The sequence below is a fragment of the Sciurus carolinensis genome, chromosome 9, assembly GCF_902686445.1.
Source record: "Sciurus carolinensis chromosome 9, mSciCar1.2, whole genome shotgun sequence".
Taxonomy (NCBI): Eukaryota; Metazoa; Chordata; class Mammalia; order Rodentia; family Sciuridae; genus Sciurus; species Sciurus carolinensis.
The window spans coordinates 137,914,428-137,941,562 of NC_062221.1; the positions used below are offsets into that span (position 1 = coordinate 137,914,428).

The 27,135-nt window shown below is 60.9% G+C and overlaps 1 protein-coding gene across 6 annotated transcripts in view; it reads right to left on the bottom strand.

Moving 5' to 3' along the window:
- Positions 1–25,142, bottom strand: part of Prdm15 (PR/SET domain 15) — a 47,637-nt gene extending 22,495 nt beyond the window's left edge. For 2 of the 6 annotated variants that reach the window (XM_047564408.1, XM_047564404.1), the window contains exons 1-12: positions 19,761–19,942; positions 17,830–18,789; positions 13,176–13,220; positions 12,460–12,553; positions 10,819–10,972; positions 10,067–10,319; positions 8,186–8,287; positions 3,367–3,603; positions 1,964–2,093; positions 1,004–1,185; positions 453–547; positions 52–139 (exon numbers count right to left, since the gene is read on the bottom strand). In XM_047564408.1, coding sequence (XP_047420364.1) covers positions 52–139; positions 453–547; positions 1,004–1,185; positions 1,964–2,093; positions 3,367–3,603; positions 8,186–8,287; positions 10,067–10,319; positions 10,819–10,972; positions 12,460–12,553; positions 13,176–13,212 — 1,372 coding nt within the window. In that variant the 5' untranslated portion in view covers positions 13,213–13,220; positions 17,830–18,789; positions 19,761–19,942. Of the gene's footprint in view, positions 1–51; positions 140–452; positions 548–1,003; positions 1,186–1,963; positions 2,094–3,366; positions 3,604–8,185; positions 8,288–10,066; positions 10,320–10,818; positions 10,973–12,459; positions 12,554–13,175; positions 13,221–17,829; positions 18,926–19,760; positions 19,943–25,084 lie in introns of those variants that run through there. The other 4 variants (XM_047564410.1, XM_047564409.1, XM_047564406.1 and 1 more) reach the window with 3 other exon arrangements.
- Positions 25,143–27,135: the final 1,993 nt, after the last annotated feature.

Below are 27,135 nucleotides of genomic sequence, written 5' to 3' on the forward strand. Positions count from 1 at the left end.
CCCTGCGAAGCAGCTGGGCTGCAGGGCTGGTCAGCACGGCACCAGCCTCACCTGTCCGGCAGTTGTGAAACTCCAGCGCGCTCTCCATGCGGAAGGTCTTCCCGCAGGTGCCGCAGCGGTACCGGTACTCGCCATCCACCTGGTCAAGGAGACGGGTCAGCAAGGCGGGCCTGCACGTGGCCAGAGCGCTCCCTCCCAGGCTGGCTACGCGACAGTTCCCTCTCCTACTCCACCAAGGAGCAGAGTTTCCCCTCTTGCTATCCAGCTGCCCTAGAGGGAGAACCGTGCAGGTGACCAACCTCCAAGCACCCACCACCCACGTTCTGCCCACGCCGCCCTGGGCCCTGCCAGCATCTACCGGGCCAGGCAGCTGGTGGAGGCCAGGGTGCAAGAGGAGCCTGGAGACTCAGTCTCCACAGCCTCCCGCCCCAGGCTATGGCCAGTCCACCCACCTCGTTCCTGCTGTGCTTGTAGGAAACATGCTGCTTCAGACTCTCTTTGCGGCTGAAGAGTTTCGCACACTCCTCACACTTGAACAGCTTGTCACCTAAGGAACCACCAGAAAGCAGGTTCGCTACCTCAGGCACTCGTAGACAGGTGCACCCACCCCTGCTGCCACCCAGGCCCGGGCACTCACGGGCAGGTGTACCCACCCCTGCTGCCACCCAGACCCGGGCACTCACGGGCAGGTGCCCCACTCCTGCTGCCGCCCAGGCCCGGGCACTCACGGGCAGGTGTACCCACCCCTGCTGCTGCCCAGGCACGGGCACTCGCGGGCAGGTGCCTCACCCCTGTTGCCGCCCAGGCCCGGGCACTCATGGGCAGGTGCCCCATTCCTGCTGCCGCCCAGGCCCGGGCACTCACGGGCAGGTGCCCCACTCCTGCTGCAGCCCAGGCCCGGGCACTCACAGGCAGGTGTCCCACCCCTGCTGCCGCCCAGGCCCGGGCACTCGCGGGCAGGTGTACCCACTCCTGCTGCCACCCTGGCCCGCCGCCGACTCACCGTGGGAGCGCACGTGCCTGCTGAGGTTGCTGCTGTTCTGGAAGACCTTGCTGCAGATGCCACACTGGTGCACCCGCTTGTGCTCCCCCAGCTGCCGCACCAGCTTGCGCCGGACGCCGTGCCTGCCGGACAGCACCAGGCCCCTCTTGAGGCTGATGGAGCTGCTCGGATGATGTGTAAACCTGCCCCAAAGACGGGGAGACTGAGTGCCCAGAAGGCAAAGCCCAAGTCACCGTCACCTCGAGGGCCTCCCACCAACACCTGCCTGCCACAGAGTCTGCGGGAGAGGAGGGCAGGGCCGGTCTGGACTCCATGGCGGCACCAGCCGGGCCCTGGGAGAGACGCACTACTTTCTCAACTCCTGGACAGCCTGGAGCTCGGGTGCAGCCCGAACAAACCTGTGTTCCAGTGTCCCCACTCGGTCCTAGTCACTCACAGGAGCCAGGAGGTGCAGAGTGTCCATGCAAGGACACAGAGACAAAGCAGTGCACAGGTCAGTAGGGCACTGCCGCGCCGTATAGAGACATCCTGACACGCTACACATGGATGGAGCTGGAGGACACGGCTACGGCCACTGGCTGAACGCTGCATTCTACCATGTGGAAAGGGTGCCAGCAGCGGGAGAGACGGGCAGTCCCGCTGGATGGGGCCACGTTTCATTGTGGGAAGATGAGAGGTTCCGCAGACCCCCGATGGTGATGGCCACAGAACACCTGGTGCCTCCAACTGAGCACTTAAAAATGGCCAAGGGGTAACTGTCATCTATGTGCATTTTGCCACGATGAAAAGTTTGAACTTTTCACAGTGGATGACCGGTAGGTTCCTGAGCTCCAGAACATTCCTGGTGCTTCCGAGGCACGCAGGACTCATGGGGGCTGCCTGGTGGGAAGCGCTTCCCTCCCACAGGGACTGGCAGCCACGGTGCAGTTCACCCCAGGACCGCGTCCAGGCAGGACCTACCGTGGCACTGCGCTGACGTCGTGCGTGGGGCTGGCCAGCTTCCCCAAGACCAGCTCCACCATCCGCTCGTCTGGGGTCGCACTCACAGGCTCGTCCGGCGGGACCTCAGTGATGATCTCGGCCACTTGCTCTGTGCAAAGGGGACAAAACAAGCCAAGTCACCCCAGGACGGGGGCAGAGCCCGTCAAGCCCAGGAGTATGCGCCCCCTGTGTGACAGCAGCCAGGCCACGGTGGTGGACTGGCTTGTTGAAGTCTACTCAAGGAAAAAACAGAGACACTTTGGAGCCCACGCGCTTAGGTGCACATAAAGAGAAACTGGTTTGCTTGACCCAGACCAAAGGTGTGATTTGTGAATCTTGTTTAAAGATACAGCTTTGTAAGTCTACTGAAGTCCACGTTCTAGACAAACAACAGAATCTTCTAACTTATTAAATAAGTTCTTATTGAATTAGAAATTTATATACTTTAGAATTAGATATGTCACCTTGAAAATGTTCAAAGAGCAGATAACCATTTTGTAAGAGTCACACGACAGGCCCAGGCAGAAGCAGGATGGCTGGAATCTGGGAAGGCCACCCTGAAGTGCTGGCAGATCCCTAGACACGAGGGACGGTGGGAACACCCTCTGCCCCTTCCCACCTTCTCCCCCCGCCTGGGAGAGCACACCACTGCCCCTCCTATCACTTCCAGACAGCCCAGCAGGAGCTGGGGGCGGGGGAGGAGGGGAAGCAGGAATGTGACCGGGAGACCACTCCCAGCGATCCAGCTCCAGGGACGTCTGCCCGTGCTCGCCAGAGACCCTGGGTATCCCAGAGTCAAGAAAAAGAGCCCGTCCAGTGGCATGGGTAGGAGGGGCTGGCCTCTGAGCACATGCCCTGTCCTCAGGGGTGAGGCCAACGCAGCCTCTGCCATGGCCAGCGGCTCAGGCAGGGGCCACATGAGGACTGCCGGGACCAGAGCTCTGGAGGGGCTACACAGCACAGGAAGTGAGGCCACTGCACAATGAACGCCAGCTGGACACCCAGAGCCCATGCTCAGGAGTGGGTGAGCCAACGCTGGGCATCGGCATGATGGACCAAGGAGAGGGTCACTGACAGATCCGACGTGGACAAGCCTCACGCCTGGGTGCTCCCGCGAGAAGCTGGGGAGTCCTGGCATGGGCGACCTCATCTCTGCATGGGTGGGCTGGGAGGCAGGACGGGCCACACGGGTGTGTTGGGTTGTCAGCTCCACAGCTCCTTTGTGTACCACGTGTCACGGGGCCACTGCACTTGGCGGGGTCGACTGAGGGGACAGGGGAGGGCTCACAGTGGCAGCCCCCGGGGCCTCTGCAGGCCACGTGTGCAGGGGGAGAGGTGAGTGGCCCCACCATGCCAGCATGCACGCCCAGCAAGGGCCTCACCTGCCGGCTCTTTGTCCTCGACGATGACCAGGGGCTGCTCTGGCTTCGATGCTTTGGGTTTCCTCCCCCTTCGAGGCTTTTTCTTCTGCTCTTTGGTGGCCCTACTCTGGACGCTGGCACTCTCCGGCACCCCAGGTGGCTGTCCCCGGGGCGGCTCGGGCTCCTTCTCGGGGGCTGCCTCATGCTGGCTGCCCGCAGGAAGGCTTTTTGCTTGTTCCAAGTGGCCCAGGAGATGCTCTGCAAGAAGACAGCAGTTAGGAGCAACCCGCCCTCGCCCGCGCCTGGCCCTGTTCCCAACAGTGTGGCCTTTGCAAAGGGGAATGAAATCCCATTTCGACCGCACCAAATGCAGCCGCAGGTCGGGCCTCCCTTCTCTGACACGCCGGGCCCGGGTGTCTCAGACTCCAGAGCGCTGTGGGCTTCCACGGCGCTTCAGACTTGGGACCTGCAGAGGAGGGATGCTCAACCTGCACTGTTTTGAAAAGTAAATGATGTGAGGAAGGCAGGTCAGGTTCACCACGAAGGCCGCGAACACTACAGAAGCACAGGCGACTCCGCACAGGAAGCGCGCCCCAGCGTGCGGACGCCAGGCGCCCTCTGTGATGGGATTACAGGCAATGCTGTTTTCTTCTTTAGTTTTATTTTCTAATTTTTCTGCAGTAAATAAGTGGTACATGTACTAAAGAGGTAGCATCTGAGGAAGACGGTTAAGAAGAACTTGACCCATGATAAAATGTTCTTTAAGAACTCGGCATCAAAGCAAAAGGACTCTGCTTTGTTCTCCACTGAAGAAAGCGTGGGAGGGGCCACGGCAGGCCACGCAGGAGCACAAGAAGCAGGCGGGTGGGGACGGCGCTCAAGTCCAAGGCGGCCGCCTCGGCCACGAAGGCAAGTGGCGCTCAGGTGAGCTGCGCTGCAGGGCACCACCAGGAGGAGGGAGTGGCCAGGGGATGGGTGACTAGGCACACAGGACGGAGGCCGCTCTGCACACTCGCACCGAGGACCGGCTTCCGCTGAAGGTGGACTATTCAACACAGGCACGGGCATCAGGAGGCTGCTGCTCCTGGCTTGCTGACTATTTAGAGGAATGGTGTGGGAGAAGCAGCCCCAAGACCCAGGTCCAGTGAGGGAAAGAACTAGGAAGCATCAGCCAGCAGGACGTGCAGGCGACGAACCCCCCGCCCGAGAGCAGGGAGAGGGGGTGCTGGCCGGACACGCAGAGGGATCGGAAGGCCAGAGCAGGAGCAGGACTGATCGCAGAGGCACCCAGGGCTGTGTCGTGGAGACAGGCTCTCAGGTCCCCACATGGCCCAGGGGCTGGGGGGCGCGGGCTTCCCTCTTTCCCTTGCACCCAGCCGCGGGGGTCCTTTGTGACATTTCTGGCTGGGCATCTCTGTCAAACATCCTCCGTGTTCTGCCACCTCTCACCACCTGTGCCCCGCCTTCCCGGGACTCCCTCCCTGACCTCGGCCGCAGGTCTGCAGGCTGGCTCTGCAGTGAGGAAGCAGCAGCCCAGGGACACATTTCCTGGTGGGTCAGAGCAGCTGTCTGCTGTCCACAGGCTACAGAGTTTGGACTTCAGAGCCCAGTGCCAGTGTGGGTGGCGCCGCCTGTGCGACGGGGTCTGCCTGCGACAGCCCAGTGACATCCCTCCATTCCTTGCCCTCCTGGGAATCCGTGGAGCCATGAATGGCCTCAACGTGCTCCTTCCAACGAAAGCACCTGGTGAGTTCTGCGCTGCAGAATCCCGTGGGAAGGCCGCCTTCCTCTTTCCCGACAGCCCCTCCTTTTCCAGTGGTCCATCCTCCAGCTTCCAGGGGAAAACGACATAGGGGTCAGAGTTCGAGCCCCTGCCGGTGTGAAATGCCCTTAGTTGAACCTAAGCTGTGAGCAACACTTGGCTGGGAAAGAATTTTCATCTGGGCGAAGCAGGGTGTGTAGTCTGCCTTCTCTCTCTCTCTCAAAGCGTTTCTTCTTTTAATCTCAAGTTTCCAAAATGCTTGGCTGGGCCTCTTCATTCACTGGGTGCCACTGGCCCTCCAGTTTGGGACGGGGGGCTTTTGGTCCTGTGCATTCCTTGCTTGCTTCTCACGGCTCCTCCTCCTCTCCATCCCGGGGCCACTCCTGCTCTGCCGGCCACTCAGACCACGGAGTGGCCTTTTCTCAGGTCACACGCTCTTCACGCACTTCCTCTGAAGACGCCCCACACTGCTGAGCGCCTCCCGCCATGCCTCTCTGAGGCCACAGCTGCTCTTCCTGCCACTTGCTGTCCTGGTTTCCAGGACGCAGGGTCGTCTCTCACTGAGGACCACCACTTGGCTTCTCTGCTTTGGCTTGGTTTTTAGTTTCCTCAGAACAAGCTGTTTCTCCGGGTGTCCTGGGGACTTTCTTCCAGCATCCAGAACATCCACGTTACAGCTGGTGCAAGGGCGCATGGCTGGGCTTCCCCGCAGAGGGTCCGGGGTGAGTGGTCATATTGTGGGGGACCTCCATCTCTTCTCTTGGACTGGCCGGTTTCTTCAAAGAGCTCCCCCGTTCCCTCCCTGGAACGTAACCTGGCCACCACCCTTCTGGGAGAAGGCTCCCATTCTGCAGAAAGACCTGGGGGAGAAGCGAAAGGCCGCACATTTCAGGACTGAGACTCGCCGAGTCCTTGTCCTCGGTGCCGTGCCACTCCTGGTGTCCCAGTCTGGTGATCCTCTGTGCTGGCCCCTCCTGAGGCAGACCCTCAGCTTCCACCGGGCTGACAGGACAGCGGCAGCTGAGAAGGAGGGTGGCAAGCCGGGGCCTGAGCACTTCCAGCAGACTCACGACCACCCTGTTCTCCCTTCCAGCAGACTCACGACCGCCCTGTTCTCGCTTCCAGCAGACTCATGACCACCCTGTCCTTGCCTCCAGCAGACTCATGACCACCCTGTCCTCGCCTCCAGACAGCTGGCACTCACAGCTGCTGACCCTCCGGAGCGCTGTGGCGGGAGTGGATGGGCTTCTTGGATCTCTGTTGGTGTCAGCAGCTCTCATGGGCTTGGGCATCACTGTCCAACCTCTGGCTTCCACGCTAGCCCGCTGCCTCGCGCTTCCCCATTCGCTCTGGCTCGGCCATTTTAGCAGAATTCCAGAGGGCACTGAGGTTTGTCGCCCCCCCCTGAAACCCCACACTTAGCCAGGAGACCCTCAGTGGACTCCTAAGGTCTGAGGGGTCCCTCGCACACGGGAGAGTTGGCCCCCCAGGGGAAACAGTACAGCCTCCTCTAGTGTCCTGGTGCAAGCCAGCCCTGCCTGAAATCATGCTTCCTCCAAGCTCAGCCAGGACACACATGTAAGACAAGTTCAAGTTCAACGCTCTGGCCTGGTGTGGAAGTTAGCCAGCCTCAGAGAGAGCACCCCTGGTGGTTAGACGCTGAAGCTGTAAAATCTAGTCTCCCCCCATCAGGCAGGTGAGCCTCCCAGACGCTGCCCTAAGGAAGGGGCTTCAGCACGGCGTGGCCACGTGAGATGAGCCTTCAGAGAGTCCTCGTGCACCCAGGGAGAAGAAGACAGCGCGGCTGGCAATGCACAGGTCCGCGCTCTGGCTCTGGACCTGCCCTCAGGCCGTCTGAGAGACACAGGCCCTCCACCCCCACTCCCCTCTTGCTCGGCCCTGCCCCCTGCTCCTCAGCTCCTGGCCACGAGATGTCCACAGGACACCTGCTAGATGCTGCGGCAGGAAGGAGAGCCCGTGACTCTGTGGGGGTTCTGCAGGGCGTGCTGAGGTCAGCAGGGGCTGGGAGCAGGCTAGGCTGGGCCGCACAACCTGGCAGGTCATTGTCCACTCTGGCCTCAGTAAGCTCATCTCACATGGGCACCACAGTCATACAAGTGCTGCTGTGAGACCGGAGTCAATGCAGGCGTGCCGAGGGGCACCCACCCAGGCAGGCCTCCGTGACCGTGGCCGAATCCACTGCCTTCAGAGAGGCCCGCTGGTGGAACTCCACCACCAAAGTGAAAGGATATTTGTTTTCTTCATTCAAAAGTGTGAAACAAAGAAGTGCTTACGAGCTGGGTGACCACCCGCACGCTACGGCCCGTGGCTGCGCCCTGTCCGTCACAGACAGCGCTCCTAGGAAGCGCAGAAGCAGCTCTGCCGTTCCCACCTGGCAACAAGCAGAGGCTTCTCACTAAGCAGAGTGTGTCAAGGTTAGGAGGCTGTCCCAGGACACAGGACCAGGCCACCAAAGCCATCGGCATCTGTCCCTAAGAGATGGACAGCTCTTCTGAGCACCCGAAGAGTGCCCCAAAGGCCTTCCTGTCTGGGAGGAAGCCCCTCACAGGTTCCAGCATGTCCCAACCACTGGTGATGAGAGCAGGGGTCTGCCTGCCCCGCAGTCGAACGGCCGCCTGGGCCGCGTCCTCACAAGCACACGTCCAAGGGCCTGCCTCTGAGCCCATCCTACACAGGACACGGGTCACTGTTCACACACGGCCTCCCCAGGTTGACACGACAGAAGCCTCCACACCTGAGTTCCACAGAAGTCAAGGGGAAAGGTCACTACCCAAGAGCAAGAGTGACGACGTGCCTGCCAAGCGCCACCCGGGGTCTAGACCACCCCGTCCCGGCCGTGGCGACTGGTAAGGCAGCCTGAGCAGGGACAGTGGGGCCCAGACTGCGGGCAGCAGGGAGGCCCACCCCCACCCACCTCAAGCCTCACCAGCGGGGCACCCGGCCGCCTGCCCTGAGGAGGGAACCCAGGACGGACAGGACAGGACAGAGCCCAGGGAAGGGCAGTGCGCTGCCTCCCCTCCCCCCCCTCCCCTCCCCTCCCCTCCCCTCCCCCCTTACCGTTGAGAAGCTGCAGCTCCAGGAAGGCGCTGGAGCACACCTTGCAAGCCCACGGGCTGCGCTCCGACTCCGCGGGGCCACTGTGCTCGGGGGTGCCTGCAGCTTCGGGAGACAGAGGAGACGTGGTGAGCAGCAGGGTCTCCATGAAGCCGGCTCAGAGCGGACGTGCGTGGGCCTCAGTGACAGTGGTGTGCTGGTCTCAGCTTCGTGCATGCTGACCAACATGCCCCCAGAGGGGAGGAACCAGAGCACAAGCGAGTCCCAGCCACCTGTGCAGGGTCTGCCCCGCCACCAAGTAGCCACCAGCCTGGTAGGACCAGGCAGAGCTCTTCCTAAGACCCCAGGGACCACCTTTACCTCCTTGCCAACTCTGGACTCACACAACAGGGGACAGAGGGACCAAAGCAGCCAGTTAACAGGTGCCTGAGCCTGGCGTGGCTGTGGCCCCAGCTCAGCACCACCCGGCAGGGCTTTCTGTGGGGACAGATGTGCCTGTAACTGCCGTCCAGTGCGGGAGGCCCTGGCGCCCTCAGGTAAGGGGTTTTTAATGTGCACAGTCCCCCACGGCAGGCAGCTGTGCCCAGGCAGGGCCTGCAGCCCCCTCACGGCACCCAGGGGTCTGAGGAGGGAGAGCCAGGGTGAGGCCTCAGGGTGCACAGCCCAACCGCCTGGCAGGGGGCCTCTCCCCAGAGCCAGGAGGAACCAGCCCCGCCCACACAGTGACCTCAGCTGCTGGTCGCGAGTGGGGAGAGGGTGCACTTCTGTCCAAGTGTATCAGGCAGCCCAGCACATTCGGGCCTCTCCCGACCCTCTGCCCACTGCTGTGTGCCCAGGCACGCTGCACACAACCTCTGCCACCAGCAGCCAGCAGGACACAGCCTCTCATGGGGCTGTTTGTGTCAGGCTATGGCTGTGCTAAGAAGGACCATTTCAAGTGCAACGCCCTTCACTTCAGGGTGGGAAGGAGAGTGGACGGCCAGCCCTGGTGGGCAGACATTCTTCACGGTAAGAACAGTACCGTAAGCTCACCTGGGCAGGACTCCTCGGACTTTTCTAGAACTACTGTCTCACAGGTCAAAATGTCAAACACCCGTAATCCCACACGGTCTCTTGAGGTCATGTGAAGAGGTCCCGTGCCCATGAGGTGGGGAGGGACAACTAGAATCCCACCCAACCTGCGTCCCCTGTGGACAGGAGGTATGCCAGGTCCTAGTCAGCACCTCGATCATGTGATCTGACTTTCCAGTAGAAAGACGGGGGGCTGACAGGCCACCACCTAGCCCCTGCCGAGTCTTCCCCTGAACGTACACACGTGTACACACACGGAAACCTATGCATCTGTATGTGCACTAAAACGTGCTCACGTGTGCACCCGCACAAAGACACACGCCTATGCGCCCACACACTCACACGTGCACCCACACACTCGTGCACACAGTCGCCGACGTGGGTGCAAGCTGCTGCTCGAGGCGGAGCAAGACTGGAGCTGGATTCGCAGTTCTAGTTCGGGCTCCTTCACTCATGGCACTGACCTTTGGCCCGATCCTGAGCCACTCCGTTATCGGGGATAAAGTCCCCCACAGCACTGGGGGGACAAGTCCCTGTGGGAGGCCAAGTGCACAGGCAGTGTTGACCTGTCACGTCCAAGGACCCCAATTCACCTGGAGGGGCTGAGGTGGCCCTTCTCACCAGCAAGAGTCCCAGGGTGGAAGCTTCTAGCTGCCTGTCACCTGAGCTTAGCAAGCAGGTGCACTGTGCAAGTGGAGCTCACGTCTGCTCCCCTCCACCGCCTGGCACGCCCATCTCACCGGCAGTGGCTAGCGTGTCTGGCCAAGGGGCCCAACGCCACCACAGAAGCCGGGAGGAGGCCGCGGGACTCACCGTGGACGCTGGAGCAGGCCTGCTTCAGCATGGGCTTGTCCATCTTCTTGGCGTAGAAGGCGGCGTACCACACGCGCAGCTCGGTGCCGGGGGGGATGTCGCGCGAGGTGGTGAAGTACACGTCGCTGCCCTGCTGGAAGGCCGTCAGGTTCTGCTGCCCGGCCTCCGCCGCCGGCCGCACCAGCATCATCCAGTTGCAGTCCTCCTCGTTGGAGGTGTCAAAGCACACAGGGTGCCCGTCCTTCTGGAACACCTGGGCCCAGGCCAGGGAGGGGTCTGAGGAGCGGCCTGGTGCGCCACGCTTGGGCCTGGGCTCCACAGGGCCCGTGCAGGGCCCGAGCACTTGCAGTCAAAGGGAGACCACGTGGCCTAGACGGCTGGCCACAGGCAAGGAAGCAGGAGACCGGAGCTCCACATGGGACCCAAGGGGACACCTGGGCTGTACTCCAGCTCGGCCTCTGGTCTGAAAGGGCCTGCTGCCTGGTGAGTGGCTACAGGCAGGGGCAGGGGACACTCAAGTGCTCTGCAGTTCAAATTAACCACACAGGTGCAGAGCACCTACTTTCGGGTGGACCACTGTCCCTCACTGTGGGAGAGCCCACCTCTCTCCTGAGCTTTTCCTGCAAATCCATACAACATCCTCTTGGCTGTTTCCAAGACACCGGAATCACAGGACTCAGCGGCCCTCACTGGCCGTGCCCTCAGAGATGGTCAAGCGCCCCCTGGTCCCGAAGCTCCTGCAGCAGCCTCACCTTCAGTGGAAATGCAGATTCCTTCTCCCACTTGGCAACCCTCCTGGACTCAAAGGGGCCAAACTGCGTCCGCTTGACCAACTGCGTGACAGCAAACACGCCTTCCGCCCCGTCTTCTAGACGTCGGATCTCCAGGTTAGAGGGGAGGGAGGACCTGGAAGTGGGAGGAAATGACTCGCAAGAGGACCTTCCCACCCACCTCCCTGGGCAGGCAGCAGAGTTCAGGCCTCGGAGCTCCTCACTGACCACCACGAGGCTGCTGAGGCGACTCTCCGGGGCAACAGCAGGAAAGCGCTCCTGGTCTGCTCACGCACTGCCGCCAGCTGTGCTGACTCCTGGCCCAGCCAGCCACAGGACCCACCTGCAGGCCAGCAGCATGTGCCTGAGCCCATGGAAGAAAGGACATGCTGCGGGACCTCGGAAGGCAGGGAGAAGCTGGCCGAGACGAGGTTGCTGCCTGCTCCGGCAGGAGCGAGGACAGAGGAGGCAGGTCGGGCACCAGAACAGGGTCCTGTAGGCGAGGCCGTGGTCTCGCCCACCTCCGCGTTAGTCAGTGGTGCGTGAGAGCCGTGCGAAGGGTTGGGACCTGCTGCAACGCATGAGTACATGCACACAGCACAACACTCCCCGGCACCCAAGTGGCCTTTTCAACTAAGAAGGTCACGGGCAAGGCTGGAAGAGACGGCCCAGGAGCCGGGGCTTGGCATGGGACCAGAGTTGGCCCAGCTGAGATGTGGTGGAAGCAGAAGCAGTCCTGTGGGGGCGAGAGGGGCTGGACTGGCATGAGGAGCCCAGCACAGGGGCTGTGACTGTGGCCAGTGGCCCCCTGGATGCTCACGGGCAACCGGCTGAGCCCTCAGGGTCGGGGAAGAGGAGAGTCGCTCAGCTCTCTACTTTGGGCATAAATATTAATCTCTTCGTTTAGAATCAGTAAGTCCCTCTGAAGCAGAACCCAGAAGTGGGCTTGGGGGGCGGCTGGCGGCTTCCAGAGCAGCACTGACGTGCCGATACCCGGTGTGTCAGTCTCCCTGTGCCCGGCACTGTTGCAGGCAGACGAAACCCCGCACCCTCTCTACGTTCCAGAGGCGGCTGAATCTCGGGAAGGAGCGCCGTGCCTGAGTCACAGGGCTACCAGGCAGGAGACCTGGCGCGGTCTCCCCTGCCGGGGACATGAGGGTGGGTGTGGGAAGGGCAGCTGCTGTGGCCGCGGCCTTTTCACACGTCTGCAGGCACAGCCCCTGCTTTCCCAGGGGCTCCGGGCCCAGCCTCACTGCCTGGACTCCCTGCCTGGACTCTCTGCCTGGGCCCCCGCCCAGCCACCTTGCCCGCGATGCCCACTTGTGGGCAGGTCTGGATCCAGAACACGGAGGCGACCCCAGCAGCAGACCTACAGCTTTGGCCCCTGCTGTTCAACGTGTAAAGAAGGCAGCCCGCCAGAGGCGGCCTGGCCCCAAGAGCCCCGAACTGCCCGCGACCCTACTGCCCCGAGCTCCCGGCTCCCTGCTGGCGCTGCTCGGGCCTCACTCACCCCTGGCTCCCTCCTGCCTGCAGACACAGGCCCGCTCAGCTCGCGCCACACCCGCCCTACAGACGACCCTGGTCATAGGCGGGGCCGCAAGGCAGCCCGAGGCGGTCACGCACCTTGCCCTGCTTAGCACGAAGGAGTCCTTGACCATGACCACGGGGCCCAGCTCGGGACACTCGGAGTCATGGTACTGGCTGCAGTCTTCACACCCTGCAAAGAGACGTGGAGCGTCAGAGGGCACGGCGTCCAGGGAGGGCAACACCAGGACCACAAGTCCAGGAATCAGGGACCCCTGCCCACAGGCGCGATCCCAGCACGAGACGCTCACACAGTGACCCCAAGGACAGGAGCAAGCCCAGGCACGTCTGGCAGGGCGAGGCTGAGGCAGAGAGGACCCCGCTTTGTGCTCCCTGGCACCCCACCCAGGAGGAGCCCCGGCTGCGCGGCTCATCCAGCCCCACGCCAGCTCTGTGGCCGCCCAGGCCACCATCTTCCCGAGGAGTGGAAAGCCAAAAGGAGCTGAAGGCCGCGGAAGATGCTGGCAAACACCAACCTGCTTACCAAAAACCTGACACGCTCCCCTCTTCCTAAACCCCGACTCTGCTTCTGATGGAGGGCTACCTGCAATGCGCCCTTGGCCAGGAGTCCAGAGGACAATGACCTCTGGAAGCCACACACTGGCAGCACGCTGCCCTAAAGTGAGGCATGTCCTTCCAATCAGTAAGACCAGGTCAGTTTAAAAAGGAAAGACTTTTCCATGTTTTTGATGGAAGTGGCTTTGCCTAGACAGCACGTGTCCAGTCGTTTGTGTTCCTGGCCACGAGTCACTTACAGATGAACATGATCTCTTCACTGCCATCTTCGGCCATCTCCACACCTGTCAGGACATAAGAGAACCAGTTACCGATGTGCTTTCTGCACAGCATTTTTAAAGTCGGCTCCCAGCAAGGCCTCCCCTGGCCCACGCAGGGACGTTGCGCTGTGCAAGGGAACAGGGAGTAGGCCTGCTTAGGGGAGGTCTCTGGAACTCCTTCATGGTCTTTAATGAACTCAGAGGACAGGAAGGGCCGGTGACTACGCGTCCTCATGACTCAGACTCCATCTTCTCACCTCAGCCCTCAGTGTCCACTGGTCACACAGCCCTAGTTCCCAAAAGCCAGCTCTCGCGCTGCCACCTCCTCTGTCCTCTGTCCCCTGGCCTGACCACCTGCCCAGCGGTAGTCGTGCCTAGCAAAGCCTGTTTCCTTCAGTCTCTACCTGTGCCTCGTGTCCCGTGAATTCCCACACGCGACATGGCGGAGGCTCTTCTGCTCCCACACAGACCGTGGTCGGAGCTGGCCCTTCTACTTCCCATCTATCCTTTGAGAGTCACTTATGTACCACCTCCACGTGGGGCAGTGGGGTGCAGACTGACCCCCGTATCCCTTCGCAGGGAGGTCTGGTTGTTCATTCCAGGGCCGCAGATTCTAAGTTGCAAAGCAGAAATGAGACGCCCACCTGTGCAGCCTGGAGGAGCACCAGTGAGTTGCACACACACTGCGTGTCCCAGATCACTGTCCCACCCACCTGTGCAGCCTGGAGGAGCACCAGTGAGTTGCACACACACTGCGTGTCCCAGATCACTGTCCCACCTGTGCAGCCCGGAGGAGCACCAGTTAGGTGCACACACTGCGTGTCCCCAGATCACTGTCCCACCTGTGCAGCCTGGAGGAGCACCAGTTAGGTGCACACACTGCGTGTCCCCAGATCACTGTCCCACCTGTGCAGCCTGGAGGAGCACCAGTTAGGTGCACACACTGCGTGTCCCAGATCACTGTCCCACCTGTGCAGCCTGGAGGAGCACCAGTGAGGTGCACACACTGCATGTCCCAGAACACTGTCCCACCCACCTCTGCACCCTGGAGGAGCACCAGTTAGGTGCACACACTGCGTGTCACCAGGTCACTGTCCCGCCACCTGTGCAGCCTGGAGGAGCACAGTGAGGTGCACACACTGCGTGTCACCAGGTCACTGTCCCGCCACCTGTGCAGCCTGGAGGAGCACAGTGAGGTGCACACACTGCATGTCACCAGGTCACTGTCCCACCCACCTGTGCAGCCTGGAGGAGCAGTGAGGTGCACACACTGCGTGTCACCAGGTCACTGTCCCGCCACCTGTGCAGCCTGGAGGAGCACAGTGAGGTGCACACACTGCGTGTCCCAGATCACTGTCCCACCTGTGCAGCCTGGAGGAGCACCAGTGAGGTGTACACACTGCATGTCACCAGATCACTGTCCCACCTGTGCAGCCTGGAGGAGCACCAGTGAGGTGCACACACTGCGTGTCCCAGATCACTGTCCCATCCACCTGTGCAGCCTGGAGGAGCACAGTGAGGTGCACACACTGCATGTCACCAGGTCACTGTCCCACCTGTGCAGCCTGGAGGAGCACAGTGAGGTGCACATACTGCGTGTCCCCAGATCACTGTCCCACCTGTGCAGCCTGGAGGAGCACAGTGAGGTGCACATACTGCGTGTCCCAGATCACTGTCCCACCTGTGCAGCCTGGAGGAGCACAGTGAGGTGCACACACTGCGTGTCACCAGGTCACTGTCCCATCCACCTGTGCAGCCTGGAGGAGCACAGTGAGGTGCACACACTGCGTGTCACCAGGTCACTGTCCCACCTGTGCAGCCTGGAGGAGCACAGTGAGGTGCACACACTGCGTGTCACCAGGTCACTGTCCCACCTGTGCAGCCTGGAGGAGCACAGTGAGGTGCACACACTGCGTGTCACCAGGTCACTGTCCCACCTGTGCAGCCTGGAGGAGCACAGTGAGGTGCACACACTGCGTGTCACCAGGTCACTGTCCCACCTGTGCAGCCTGGAGGAGCACAGTGAGGTGCACACACTGCGTGTCACCAGGTCACTGTCCCACCTGTGCAGCCTGGAGGAGCACAGTGAGGTGCACATACTGCGTGTCCCCAGATCACTGTCCCACCTGTGCAGCCTGGAGGAGCACAGTGAGGTGCACACACACTGCGTGTCCCAGATCACTGTCCCACCTGTGCAGCCTGGAGGAGCACCAGTTAGGTGCACACACTGCGTGTCACCAGGTCACTGTCCCGCCACCTGTGCAGCCTGGAGGAGCACAGTGAGGTGCACACACTGCGTGTCACCAGGTCACTGTCCCGCCACCTGTGCAGCCTGGAGGAGCACAGTGAGGTGTACACACTGCATGTCCCAGATCACTGTCCCACCCACCTGTGCAGCCTGGAGGAGCACCACTGAGGTGCACACACTGCGTGTCACCAGGTCACTGTCCCACCTGTGCAGCCTGGAGGAGCACCAGTTAGGTGCACACACTGCGTGTCCCCAGGTCACTGTCCCGCCACCTGTGCAGCCTGGAGGAGCACAGTGAGGTGCACACACTGCATGTCCCAGGTCACTGTCCCGCCACCTGTGCAGCCTGGAGGAGCACCACTGAGGTGCACACACTGCGTGTCACCAGGTCACTGTCCCACCTGTGCAGCCTGGAGGAGCACAGTGAGGTGCACACACTGCGTGTCCCAGATCACTGTCCCGCCACCTGTGCAGCCTGGAGGAGCACAGTGAGGTGCACACACTGCATGTCCCAGATCACTGTCCCGCCACCTGTGCAGCCTGGAGGAGCACAGTGAGGTGCACACACTGCGTGTCACCAGATCACTGTCCCACCTGTGCAGCCTGGAGGAGCACAGTGAGGTGTACACACTGCGTGTCACCAGGTCACTGTCCCACCTGTGCAGCCTGGAGGAGCACAGTGAGGTGCACATACTGCGTGTCCCAGATCACTGTCCCACCCACCTGTGCAGCCTGGAGGAGCACCAGTGAGGTGCACACACTGCGTGTCACCAGGTCACTGTCCCACCTGTGCAGCCTGGAGGAGCACAGTGAGGTGTACACACTGCGTGTCCCAGATCACTGTCCCATCCACCTGTGCAGCCTGGAGGAGCACAGTGAGGTGCACACACTGCATGTCACCAGGTCACTGTCCCGCCCGCCTCCTCCCTGCACCCTCCTCCTTCCCTCTGCGTCCACTGCTGGGTCTCACCCCAGTGTTAATCCTGCTCACCCTCCACCCACCATCCTGGCAGCTGGAGACTGAAAGGACACACACACCTGAAGGAACACTCTGATGCATGTTCAGATTCACTGAACACACATGTGACTGTAAGATGGACCGTGAGTGGAAAGCGTCACAATGAGAGTGAATTAGCTATAAGACACAAGGCCGAGGAGGTGCACTTCCAAGTCGCCTGTCAGAGGCCTGAAATAACCAGGGCCTGCTCCTCCCAGACACGGCACAGGGCACGGTACGCCACCACCAAGCTGTGAGGCTGCCCCACGGGTTACAGCGAGGCCAACTCAGTCCCGCACCTCCCTGGACCCCTGGCTGATGGGCACTGCCTGTGGGAGGGGACTGTCTGGGATGGGGACGGCAGATGGTCTCTGACAGAAGACAAAAGAGCAAGTGTGTTAATCAGCTTTTCAAGAGTGTGACAAAACACCTCAGAAAATCGACATAAAGGAAGAAAGGTTTATTGTGGCTCATGGTCTCAGAGGTGTCAGTCCATGGTCGGTGGCTCTGTTGTTTCTGGTCTCTGGTGAGGCAGACATCACAGCAGGGAGCACGTGGTATAGCAAAGCGGTTCCCGCGGTGGCTGAAGAAGCACAGGAGCGGGAGGGCTGGGCCCCCACATACCCATAAAGGACGTGCCCCCAGTGACCTTCTCCTCCTGTTAGGCCCCTCGTCCTAAGGGTTCCAGGACCCACCAAGAGCACCATCAGCTGGGAACCAAGCCTTTAACACATGTGTTTTTAGGGTACATTTAAGATCCAAACCGCAATAGACGAGGAGGCAGAAGCAGCCCTGGGTTGGGCTGGGGGCTGCTTTCACACACCGCTCATGTGGCACTGGGGCCGAGGGACCCATGCCCTATCACAGGAACCCCCCTCCCAGCAGCTCTGCCTGGGTCAGGAGGCTCTGCAACAGGAGCAGCAGGTCTCAGGAGGCCACCGAGAACTGCGGTCAGGTCCCAGCAGGCAGAGCCCTGAGGACGTGGGAACTGGAGCAGAGCAAGGGCTCCGCACGTCCTGCAGCAAGGCCTGGACACACCCTCCGAGGCCCGGCCGCGCCGCCTTCCTGGGGCAGCAGCTGCCTTTGGCCTGCCCCTCAAAGACTGCCCCGCCCTCCACATGTCCCAGGCAGAGGACGCCTGGCTGAGTGCCTTAGAGAAGCTACAGGACACAGCGAGAGGGGCAGGACGCGGGGCTGCACCCAGCTCTCCCCACTGTGCTTACTGAACGGTCCTGGGAACAACACTCACACAGAAACCCGGTCCCCAAAGGGGTTTCTCTGAAGAGCTCTTCCCAGCCCAGGACAGAGTCCACAGGACCCCAGGCAGCATGGAGGGACAGCACATCTGCCTTCTGGCGAGCGACGTCCCTTCTGCGCTCTGAACGTACCCTTGGAGAAGAGGGCGTCCAGTTCCGGCTTCCAGGGCCCCTAAGGACTCCCGCAGTGAGATGCAGAACATTCGGTGCAGACACGAGGAGAGAAGGACCACAACGCGAGAGTCTGCCATTTGACCACCAGTCCTGCCTCCCCCGTGGTTCTCAGTGTGGACCCTGGACCAGGAGCCGGCAGTAACAGCGTTGCCTGGAATCTCGTGGAAATATAAATCCTGGCCCCGCCCAACCTGCCGATCAGACTTGTGGGGCCACATGGGGCTTCCACAGCCCCCAGGTGGTTCCCACGCAGCAGCCCGGGTCTGAACTGGGCCTTGCCCTCTGCGGAGAGGAAGCTGGTGTGACTACTGCCACACGACATGGAGACAGAGGGACCCGGGACAGGTCAGAACACTGAGTGCCTCAAGGGTGTCAAGCAGGCTCAGCGCCTCCTGCAACTAAGCTGGCGGTGACAGGAAGAGAGTGGACCTCAGGCAAATGATCTGTGTGACAAGTGACACCAGAACCTACACAGCAGGTCACTGCGGTGACAGGTTCAAAACAACTCTGAAAGTGAAGCTGAAGCGAAGGGGCCGTGGACCTGGCTCCCACTGACAGGCAGTCACGTGAACCCAGAAGGACACCCACAGGCACGCACCCCGCCGAGTCTGATGCAGCTCGAGTGGCGGAATGGAGGAAGGAGCCAGAGCGACGGAGCTAGACAACTGGACGCCACAGGCGTCAAAGCAGATCACCGACGAGACGTAGAACCATAAAGCTCGTCAGAGAAATACAGGGAAGGGCTTGGAATCCAGTTGGCGCTCAGGAGCACCTCCAGACCTGGTCGCCCAGCTCTGGGTCCTCTTCCCCTGTGTCTTAGTAACGGTCACTACCAGTGCGAGTTCATCTCTGCAGAAGAGGCTCCGCTGCGGCTGGGGAGCGGCTCCGTGGCACAGCACTTGCCTACCATGCGGGGTCCTGCACCAAAAACAAGCAAAGACGTCTGGCTGGGGGCGAGGTTGATCTGGGGTCCAGGATGCCTAACTTCTGCAGTACTATTGAGCTGCCGTGACCTCGTGAAGGCCAGCTGGCTGCGTTCTCGGGGTGCGCCTCTGGGCACTCTGTTCCACCCAGCTGAGTCTGTCCCTCCCCCAACCCACTCCTGATGGCATCAAGCACACCAGGCTTAGTGCCGCAACCTCACAGAACTTAATGATTCTTGACACTTTAACCTTTTTCAAAACTGTTCTAGGCAAACTTCCTTTGCCTTTCCATATCAATTGTAGCACAATCTTGTTTAGCCATAAAAAACCTTGGAAGGTTCCAATATGTGATTTTTAAAAAAAATTATTTATATATATTCTTTAGTTGTTGATGGACCTTTATTTTATTCATTTACTTATATGCAGTGTTGAGAATGGAACCCAGTGCCTCACACAAGCTAGGCAAGCGCTCTACCACTGAGCCACAACCCCAGCCCATCAAATATGTGATTTTAACCACATCTTACTTAACTTCATAAGTCCAAAATACTATTTCGTGTGATCAATATGGAACTTTCTAAGGGGTTTTCTCATACTGAGTCCCGGCGGTCTGGGTTGTATTTTGCACTTAACTGCGTCTCCATTCAGACCACCACATCTCAAGTGCCCTGAAACCTGGTCCTGGCGCAGGCCGGGACGTCCTTCCCACCGCGCAGGCCCTCGTGACTACACCAGAAACAAGGAGGAATCACTAGGGGAAGAAGTGAGTGGACCATCTTCAAAAACCACGTGTGGCATGGTCCTGAAAGATGCTGGAGGGACAGGTCAGCAGGTGGGCAGAGAGGACTTCTGCGCGAGGCCACGGCAGACCCCAGTCAGGAGGGTGCTGCATGCTTGCAGGCCAAGGCCCGAGGAGCCCACAGCAAAGATCTGAGGGAATCTCCTCAAGACAACCCCCGAACACACCTGTGCAGAGGACGTTTCCCGGGCACCCTGACTGGCAAAGCTGAGGAGCCGTGGTCCACAGCTCAGGCTCCGGTGGTCCTGCTGTAAGGGGCTGGCAGCCAGAGCCCAGGGCACACCTGCCACAGCCACGTGCTAGAAGGGAAACACCTGAGTTGCCTATTGCCCTCCCTAGGCCTTGGTTTCCTCCTCTGGACCCTAAGAGGTTAACTGGACTCTGGGTCCCCTGGCCACCACTGCTAGAGTGTCTTCCCACACCTCCTCCCCACCGTTCTCTCCCCCTCCGGCATTGCCACGACGTCTACATTCCTCCCTGTGGAGGTCCAGGTGTAGACAGCACACTTTCAACAGGGCCACTGAAGACAGGGCAAAACCCAGGAGGGGCCCTCGCTGCCTACCCGCCAACAAAGCTGGACTCATGCACCTGCATGGACAGCCCGCCACGTCCCTCTTCCCCTTCTCACTCCCTGGGCACACAGTGTTCCCTTCTGGCCAAAGCAAGTGGCTTCCGCCCCTCGGGGGTCTTCATTTCTGGGCCTTCCCAGGCCCCGCATCACTGGCCCTGCACTGCGCTGGGCCTGGGTTCACCTGGCTCTTCTCCCGCCTTCTCGCCAGCTGTAGACGGGTGGAGATGCGGTCAGGGACGTGCACATTGCACTTGCCAAAGCGCGGACTCCAACGCATAACCAAAGGAAGGGGAAAAGTGGCATCTGTCTTCGTTCCTGTCTCTTTCACCTCGACCTGTGGGTCAGAGCCTGCTCAGCTCCGCAGACATGCCAACCACTTACGGAGGCCTGTCTCAACACTGGCATTACAGCTTGACTGACCCTGAACGACCCAACCTAACGACCTTGTCCCTCTTCAAGACTGAAGACATCAAGGTAACAGCAGCTACTACATCGTCAAGATTCCAGGAAGAGCATGTCTTGCGGGCAGATCACCCCATGGTGGGATTCCTCCAAGTGGGATCCGCTAGACCCGATGGGAATGGGGCTGCCTGCTTAGGTGCCAGCTGTCACCAGAGGAACTGACGCCCCTAAAGCAATAAGGACTCCAGGATCTCACAGAACCAATGTGACAGAGACTGCTCACCAGGCACCCCTGCCCCCCGCATGGTTCTCTCCTATGTAATTTGACGCCCAGGTCGACATCCACAAGAACAGGGCTGGGGATGCTTGGTCCCCTTGTTGTCCCAGTATGTCATTCCCTGTCCCGTCCCCAGATCCAGGGACTGTCCCAGTGGCCTCTGCCGTGTCTGTCTCTCCCTTGACCCTGTGTTCACTGGATGGCAGGGGCCGGCATTCTCGCCTGCCCTTCCCCTCCCTGCCCAGGTCTGGTTGGTCAGTGCACGTCACGTAGGACTGGAAATACCACTGGTGGCCTCAACGTGTCTGCCACACATTTCTAGCCTAACCTTCTAAGAGTCCGCTGGTTGTTTTTAGGTTGGCCTAGTTCTTGCCCGCAGTTCCGTCTGCTGCCGTCGTGTGCAATGTCACTCTGCGTGCACACGAAAGCCACGGCACCGTGTTGCTGTGCTATGTCGAGTGGGTCCTGCATCCTGTGCCGTCAGGACCTGGGTGCGATTTTGACGTGTGCCTGTGTGCAGAGGCTCTGCTGGTGCCACAGGGCAGGAGGGGGCAGCGAGGGCCCGCCTTTGTGCTTCCAGAGCCCTCTCTCTGGCTGCGCTCGTGACACCAGCCAGCCTGGGCCGCCCCGCCCCTCTGTCACCCAGGACCTGCTCTGCTTTCCTGAGCTCGGGCCTGCTTCTGGAGCCCAGTGCTCCCTTCCCTGGGTCCAGTCTCCTGTGGCTTCCCTGGCTGACAGGGCCACGGAGGGCCATCTTTTGGATGTCCCCATGGCCCCCAAGGTCACCCCACCTGATCCCTCTGCGGCTGGCAGAGGCCCCATGTGCCCCCCCACCTCCGGCACCCTGGAAGGTCTGCCTCCGCCTCACACCGGGTAGCTGGGCGGCCAGCACTCTCCACCTGGCAGCATGTCCTTGGCCCTGAGGTTTCTGTCACTATTTCTTCCATAATTTCTTCTCTGTTCTCTTTCTGAACCTCTTGGCTTCATCCAAGAGGACGTCTGTATTCTGATTTTCACTTCTGGTTCTTCAGGAGGAATTTCTGGGCCAGGAGGGTGAGAAAGGCAAGCCCTCTACCATCTACACACAGAAACGGAGCCGAGGGGACGCCCACCTGGGTCAGCATGCCCCCCGCTGCGTCTGAGCTGAGGCGGCCTGCCTGAGGGAGGTGCCACGGACCCCCATGCAACAGGCTACAGCAGCCCCGAAGTTCTGCTCACAATACAGGCACAAGCAGCATAACTAATCAGACATTGAACATACAAGATTACGAACTAGTATATTTGAACTTGCGAGAGCAAAGACCTGCGTGACACACCTGCGCACACCCTTCTCCAGGCAGAGCCTGGCGCGAGGTCCCTCCGCCCCGGGAACTCGAGCCCAGTGCCACACATCCAGGCCTGACCGCCCTCTGCTGATGCCCCTCTGCATCTTTCGGCAGCACAGCGTCAGCAGCACAGGCCTGGACGCTGCAGAACCACAGGCTGTGCTGGCTGCTTCCAGCCGTCGCTGCGTTGTGGTCCACGACCCATACCAAGCCCGTCTGCCTCACAGGAGTGCCGTGCTCAAGCCGGTGGATGGGACGTTCCCCCGCCCAGTGCCTGTGGTAGACAACGGTTCCCTGCCAGCATGAGAGGGCCTGCAGCCTCACCCCCGGGCACGGTGGGGCCTGCTCTACCCTCTGAGCCAGGAGCCAGAACACCCGACGGTGCTGAGCACACACCTGCACTCGGCCTGCAGGATCCTGCAGGCCACCAAGGCTCTGTCACCCACACGGAGTCACGCGGCAGCTGGACCAGGTGCCCACGCCCAAGCCGTCACCATGACAGTCTCCTGCGCTGCAGGGGAGGGGTCCGTCCTCAGTGGGAGTTCCTGGGACAGGCCCACGGCCCCCACCCACAGGGACAGCTGAAGGAAGCCTGGCTGTTGGGGCCCCTGCCCCCAGGGCCAGCAGTCCGCCCTACCTCAGTAGCAGCACTGCCACGGCCCACTGTGCCCATCCTGACCAGCGCAGGGCCTGACCCAGCCCAGGCTCAGTCCCCACCGGGCTCCCCTCTGCCTACACCTGTTTGAGTGAAATCACGTTGGGCGTAGATGGCTGTCACACCCACTCAGTAGCCACAGGGTCATCTCTAAGAGCACAGACCCCGTCCCAGCCCTGCTCAAAGCCCCCAAGGGCAGCCTGCGGTGCTCAGCTTAAAACCTGTACGGTGCAGTCCTGCTGCCTCCCCTGTCGACACCCAAGGCTACTCCCACTCCAGGACCTTTGTGCTGGCAAGGATCTGCCTGGGATGAATTCATCTGATCTCCACCAAGAGGCTGCCTCATTGCTCTGGTCTCCATTCAAACACCCCCTGCTCAGGCAGACCTCTCTGGTCCAGCTCCCTGGTGCACCACCCTGCCCACTTGGCAGCCTCTGTCACGGTCCTCCTTCATGCCCTCACTACCTGCAGGTAACCTGTAACTTTTATTGCTTATTGTCTACACCGCCTCCCCCACCTGCCTGAACTCCAGTCCATCAGGCTTCCTCTTACTCAGTGCTGAGCACATGAAAGTGTCCTTCAGGACGTGGCCAAATCACTGAGTCTGTGCACACGAACACCACAGTGAACTGGTCAGGAGCTCTCCATGCTCAGAATATGAGAAACTGAGTCTGAGAAACACCTCAGTCACTGCGCACAGTCGCGGCAGCAGATCTAAATCTCCCTCAAGTCTGCAAAGTAGTATTTTTCTCTCCTGGACTACTGCAGATGACGATGAAAAAATATCAGCCCTACATCCTCAGTGAACAGAGTACCTTCTCAAACATAATTATTCTAAGGTAAGTCTCAGCCTTGCAACTATGGCCGCTTTTTAAAATTTGTCTTCTGGAGAAATAACTGTCGCATCTGCCTTCAAAACTGCACATATTTATAAGCTCCTTCTTGGTAACTCTGCTGCAGAAGTATTAACCACAGATGTAAGAAATGTGAAAATGTTGTGTTTTCCCTTTACAAATCCAGACTATATCCTATTTCTTAAGGATTCATCATGAGGCCTTGATTTCAAGGAGACCCAGGGAAGTGAAGAGAAGCTATGAAAATTCAGAGGTGAAAATGCCCAGGTTTCAATTCGGGACATGGTATGTATGTGGGGCTCGCTGACAAGTGTTGGATCCCGCACTACCCAGTCAGAACTGGCCCTGTGGTCTTTGGAGGTCTGCGTAGTCAGGTGCTCCCTCACTCTTCACCCCCCAAATGCCTTCAGGGTCCCAGTGGGGTGGGCTTTAGGTGTGGCTTCTGCAGATGTGGCAGCTGTAAGCCGAGGCACTGGTCCTGCCACTTCTGGATCACACGCCGGTTTCTGCCATTTTAAACTACCTTTGGCCAGGGAGCGGGTGGCAATTTCTGAGCACGTGAGAAAAAGGTCCTCACGGACTACACCAAGGGCTTGTGCCCAGAACTAGCCACCAGGGAGTAGTGTCCAGGTCCTGTGCTCAGAACGCAGGCGGCCGCACGTGGCCCTCGCCCCACCGGTCCTCCCTTCCCGGGCACCTGTCGCCTCTTTCACGCCCTTCCCTAAGGCCGAGGGGCCGGAGGAGGCCACCGCCAGACCTCCGCTTTTCTAAACCCCCAAGAGGCCGGGCCCAGGGCCTCTCGGTGCTCCCGGGGCTGTGCCCGAGGACGCGGAGAGCGACGTCAGGAGGCCACGCGGGGCGGAGGGCGCGGAGACCCCCGCGCGTAGCGGCGCGGGCGTTTCGCGTGGCCGGGGCCTGGCGCCACACTGGGCTGCGCGGGGCCGACGCGCTGGGCGGTGGGCGCCGGGCCGGCCCCGCACGGGAGCTGGCGGCCGGCGGCGCGGGGCGCGTGCGTGGGCGCCGGCCGGGCGGCGCGGAGGGCGCGGGCCGGGCCGTGGGCGGGGGGCGGCGCGGGCGGCGGGCGGCGGGCGCGGCGCGGGCCCCGCACTGGGCGGCGGGCCCGGCCGGCCCGGAGCGCCCGCGGCGGCGGGACCCGGCGGGCGGCGGCGGGCGGGCGCGCAGGGCGATCCCGGAGCGGCTCCGGAAATCCAGCCGGGTTTTGACTCCGATCGCCCACGGCGCCCGCGGCCGGCGAATGTAACAAAGAACAGTCGGCATGGCGGCTGGACCGGGGCGGGCGGGCGCGGCGGGGCGGGCGGGCGCCGGGCGGCGGCGGGCGGGCGGCGCGGGCCGGGCGGGGGGCGCGCGCCGGGGCGGGCGGCGGGCCCGGCCCGGGGCTTTACCTGCCTTTGGAATGTGCAGAGCGGGATCGGATCCGGACTCCGGGTTGCGATCCGCTCCGGAAACTGCGCAGCACCGGAAGCCGGCGGGCGGCGGCGCGGCATCGTGGGAGTTGTAGTGCGCGGCCGGGCGGGGCGGGGCGGGCGGCGCGGACGGGTGTCCGGGAGTGGACGTGTTGCCAGGCAGAGGGCCGCGTGGACGGGGTGTCCGGGAGTGAACCGGGCCGGGGGGCGGGCGGCGTGGACGGGGTGGCGGGGAGTGGACCGGGCCGGGGCGGGCGGCGTGGACGGGGTGGCGGGGAGTGGACCGGGCCGGGGCGGGCGGCGTGGACCGGTTGCCGGACAGAGGGCGGCGTGGATGGGACGCGGGGGGCGTGTGGCGTGGACTGGGTGTCGGGGGGCGTGTGGCGTGGACCGGGCGTCGGGGAGCGGGAGGCGTGGACTGGGACCCCGGGGAGCGTATGGCGGGCTGCGCGAACCGGGGACCCCGGAAGCCTGTGGCGACCGGTGCGGACTGCGGCAGGGGAAGCGTGTGACGCGCGGCGTGGACCCAGGAGCTGGGGGAGCGGGTGGCCGGTGGAGTGGATGAGGCATCGGGCGGCCTGGAATGGGGACCCGGAGGAGCCCCTGGAGGGCGGGCGTCCAACCCGAAGCTCCGGTCAGACTGAAGGGGCGGGACGGCGGCAATGAGGAGGCTTGGATTCGGCCAGTGGGAGACGGAGGACGCATGTTGGCCACTCGAGGTCTAGCCCGTCGCTGGCCCCTTTTCTCTCGATGGCTGGGAGAAGCCTGGTTTCTCTGGGTGGGAGGTAGTGATGAAGATGGAGGGGATCGAATTTTCTCCAGCGCGGGTCTGGGGTTGCGGCCTGTGATTTCTGAGTTTAGGCGGTGTTAGCATCCTGGGCTGGCTTTTGATTGACTTCTAAGCACTTTGTGAAGTTAGAGGGCCGGCCCTTTCAGGGGCTCCCTTCCGTGGCCGCCTTGGGAGCAGCCAAGTGAAAAGCTAGAGAATCGGGAAGCACCCCAACATGAGTGTGTGCAGTACCTATGCCTGCAGTCCCCATGACGCAGGCTGAAGCTGAGGACCACAAGCCACAGGCCCACCTGGACAACTTGACCACACCCTGTCTCAAAGCTATAAGGACTAGGGATGTGGCTCAGTGCTAGAGGACTTGACTAGCATGCCTGAGGTCTGCCTTCAAAATAAAAAGTGTGCAATCGCAAAATTCTGGGAATAGAAGGGACTCAAGCTCTTTTAACGTAGTCCTGGGTTCTCCAGTTCAGAGAGGCAAACTATCATCCATTTTTGCCTGAAAACTTGCAGTGAGAGGGTGGTGATGAACTGGGGAAATTTATATGAAGAACTGTTACCACAAAGGGCTCCTTTCCCATGTATGTGAGGTCTTAGGAATCACTTGCAAAAAAAGTGTCTCTTAAGCATATGAAAAGGGATTTAACTACAGTATCCATAATAAGAGAACAAACAAGATTGCAGTGAGGGGATTTTATTAGGTTAGTGAATTTAAAAGGCTTATTGTATTGTTTGAAAGGACTACAGAGACACTGCCAGGGAGAATAAGTTGGTAGAACCTCCATCCAGGCAGTTAGTACATATCCATAGAACTTCCAAATGCTTTGGTCCACCAATTCCACATGCAGTTCACCCTACAGAGTGCACTAGACACAGTGGCACCTGTGTAAGTTTGGTCGTCACCAAATGCCATGCAAAGGGAAGTGTTGCATGCCCCTGTGCAGTCCTGGGATGCGAGGCCATGGAGCAGGAAAGTTGTTGGGTTGGCTCTCTGATTGTGGCCCCGCCCCCAACATTCTACAGTGGCTTCCCAGTTGCAGTGCAGGAAACTGACCCAGGGCATCCCTCACCTTTCCAGAACAACTCACTTGTCCACCCTGCCCTCTTCCCTGCCCAGAGCCCATCAAGTAGGGTCACCTGCCTCCTGCCAGCCTCCTTCTGTCGCTCCACCTTCAAGTACTCCCAGGTTTCCCACCACCATCTCTTCATTCAGGTCTTTGCCCAAATGCTCTCCAGCCCCATCTCCG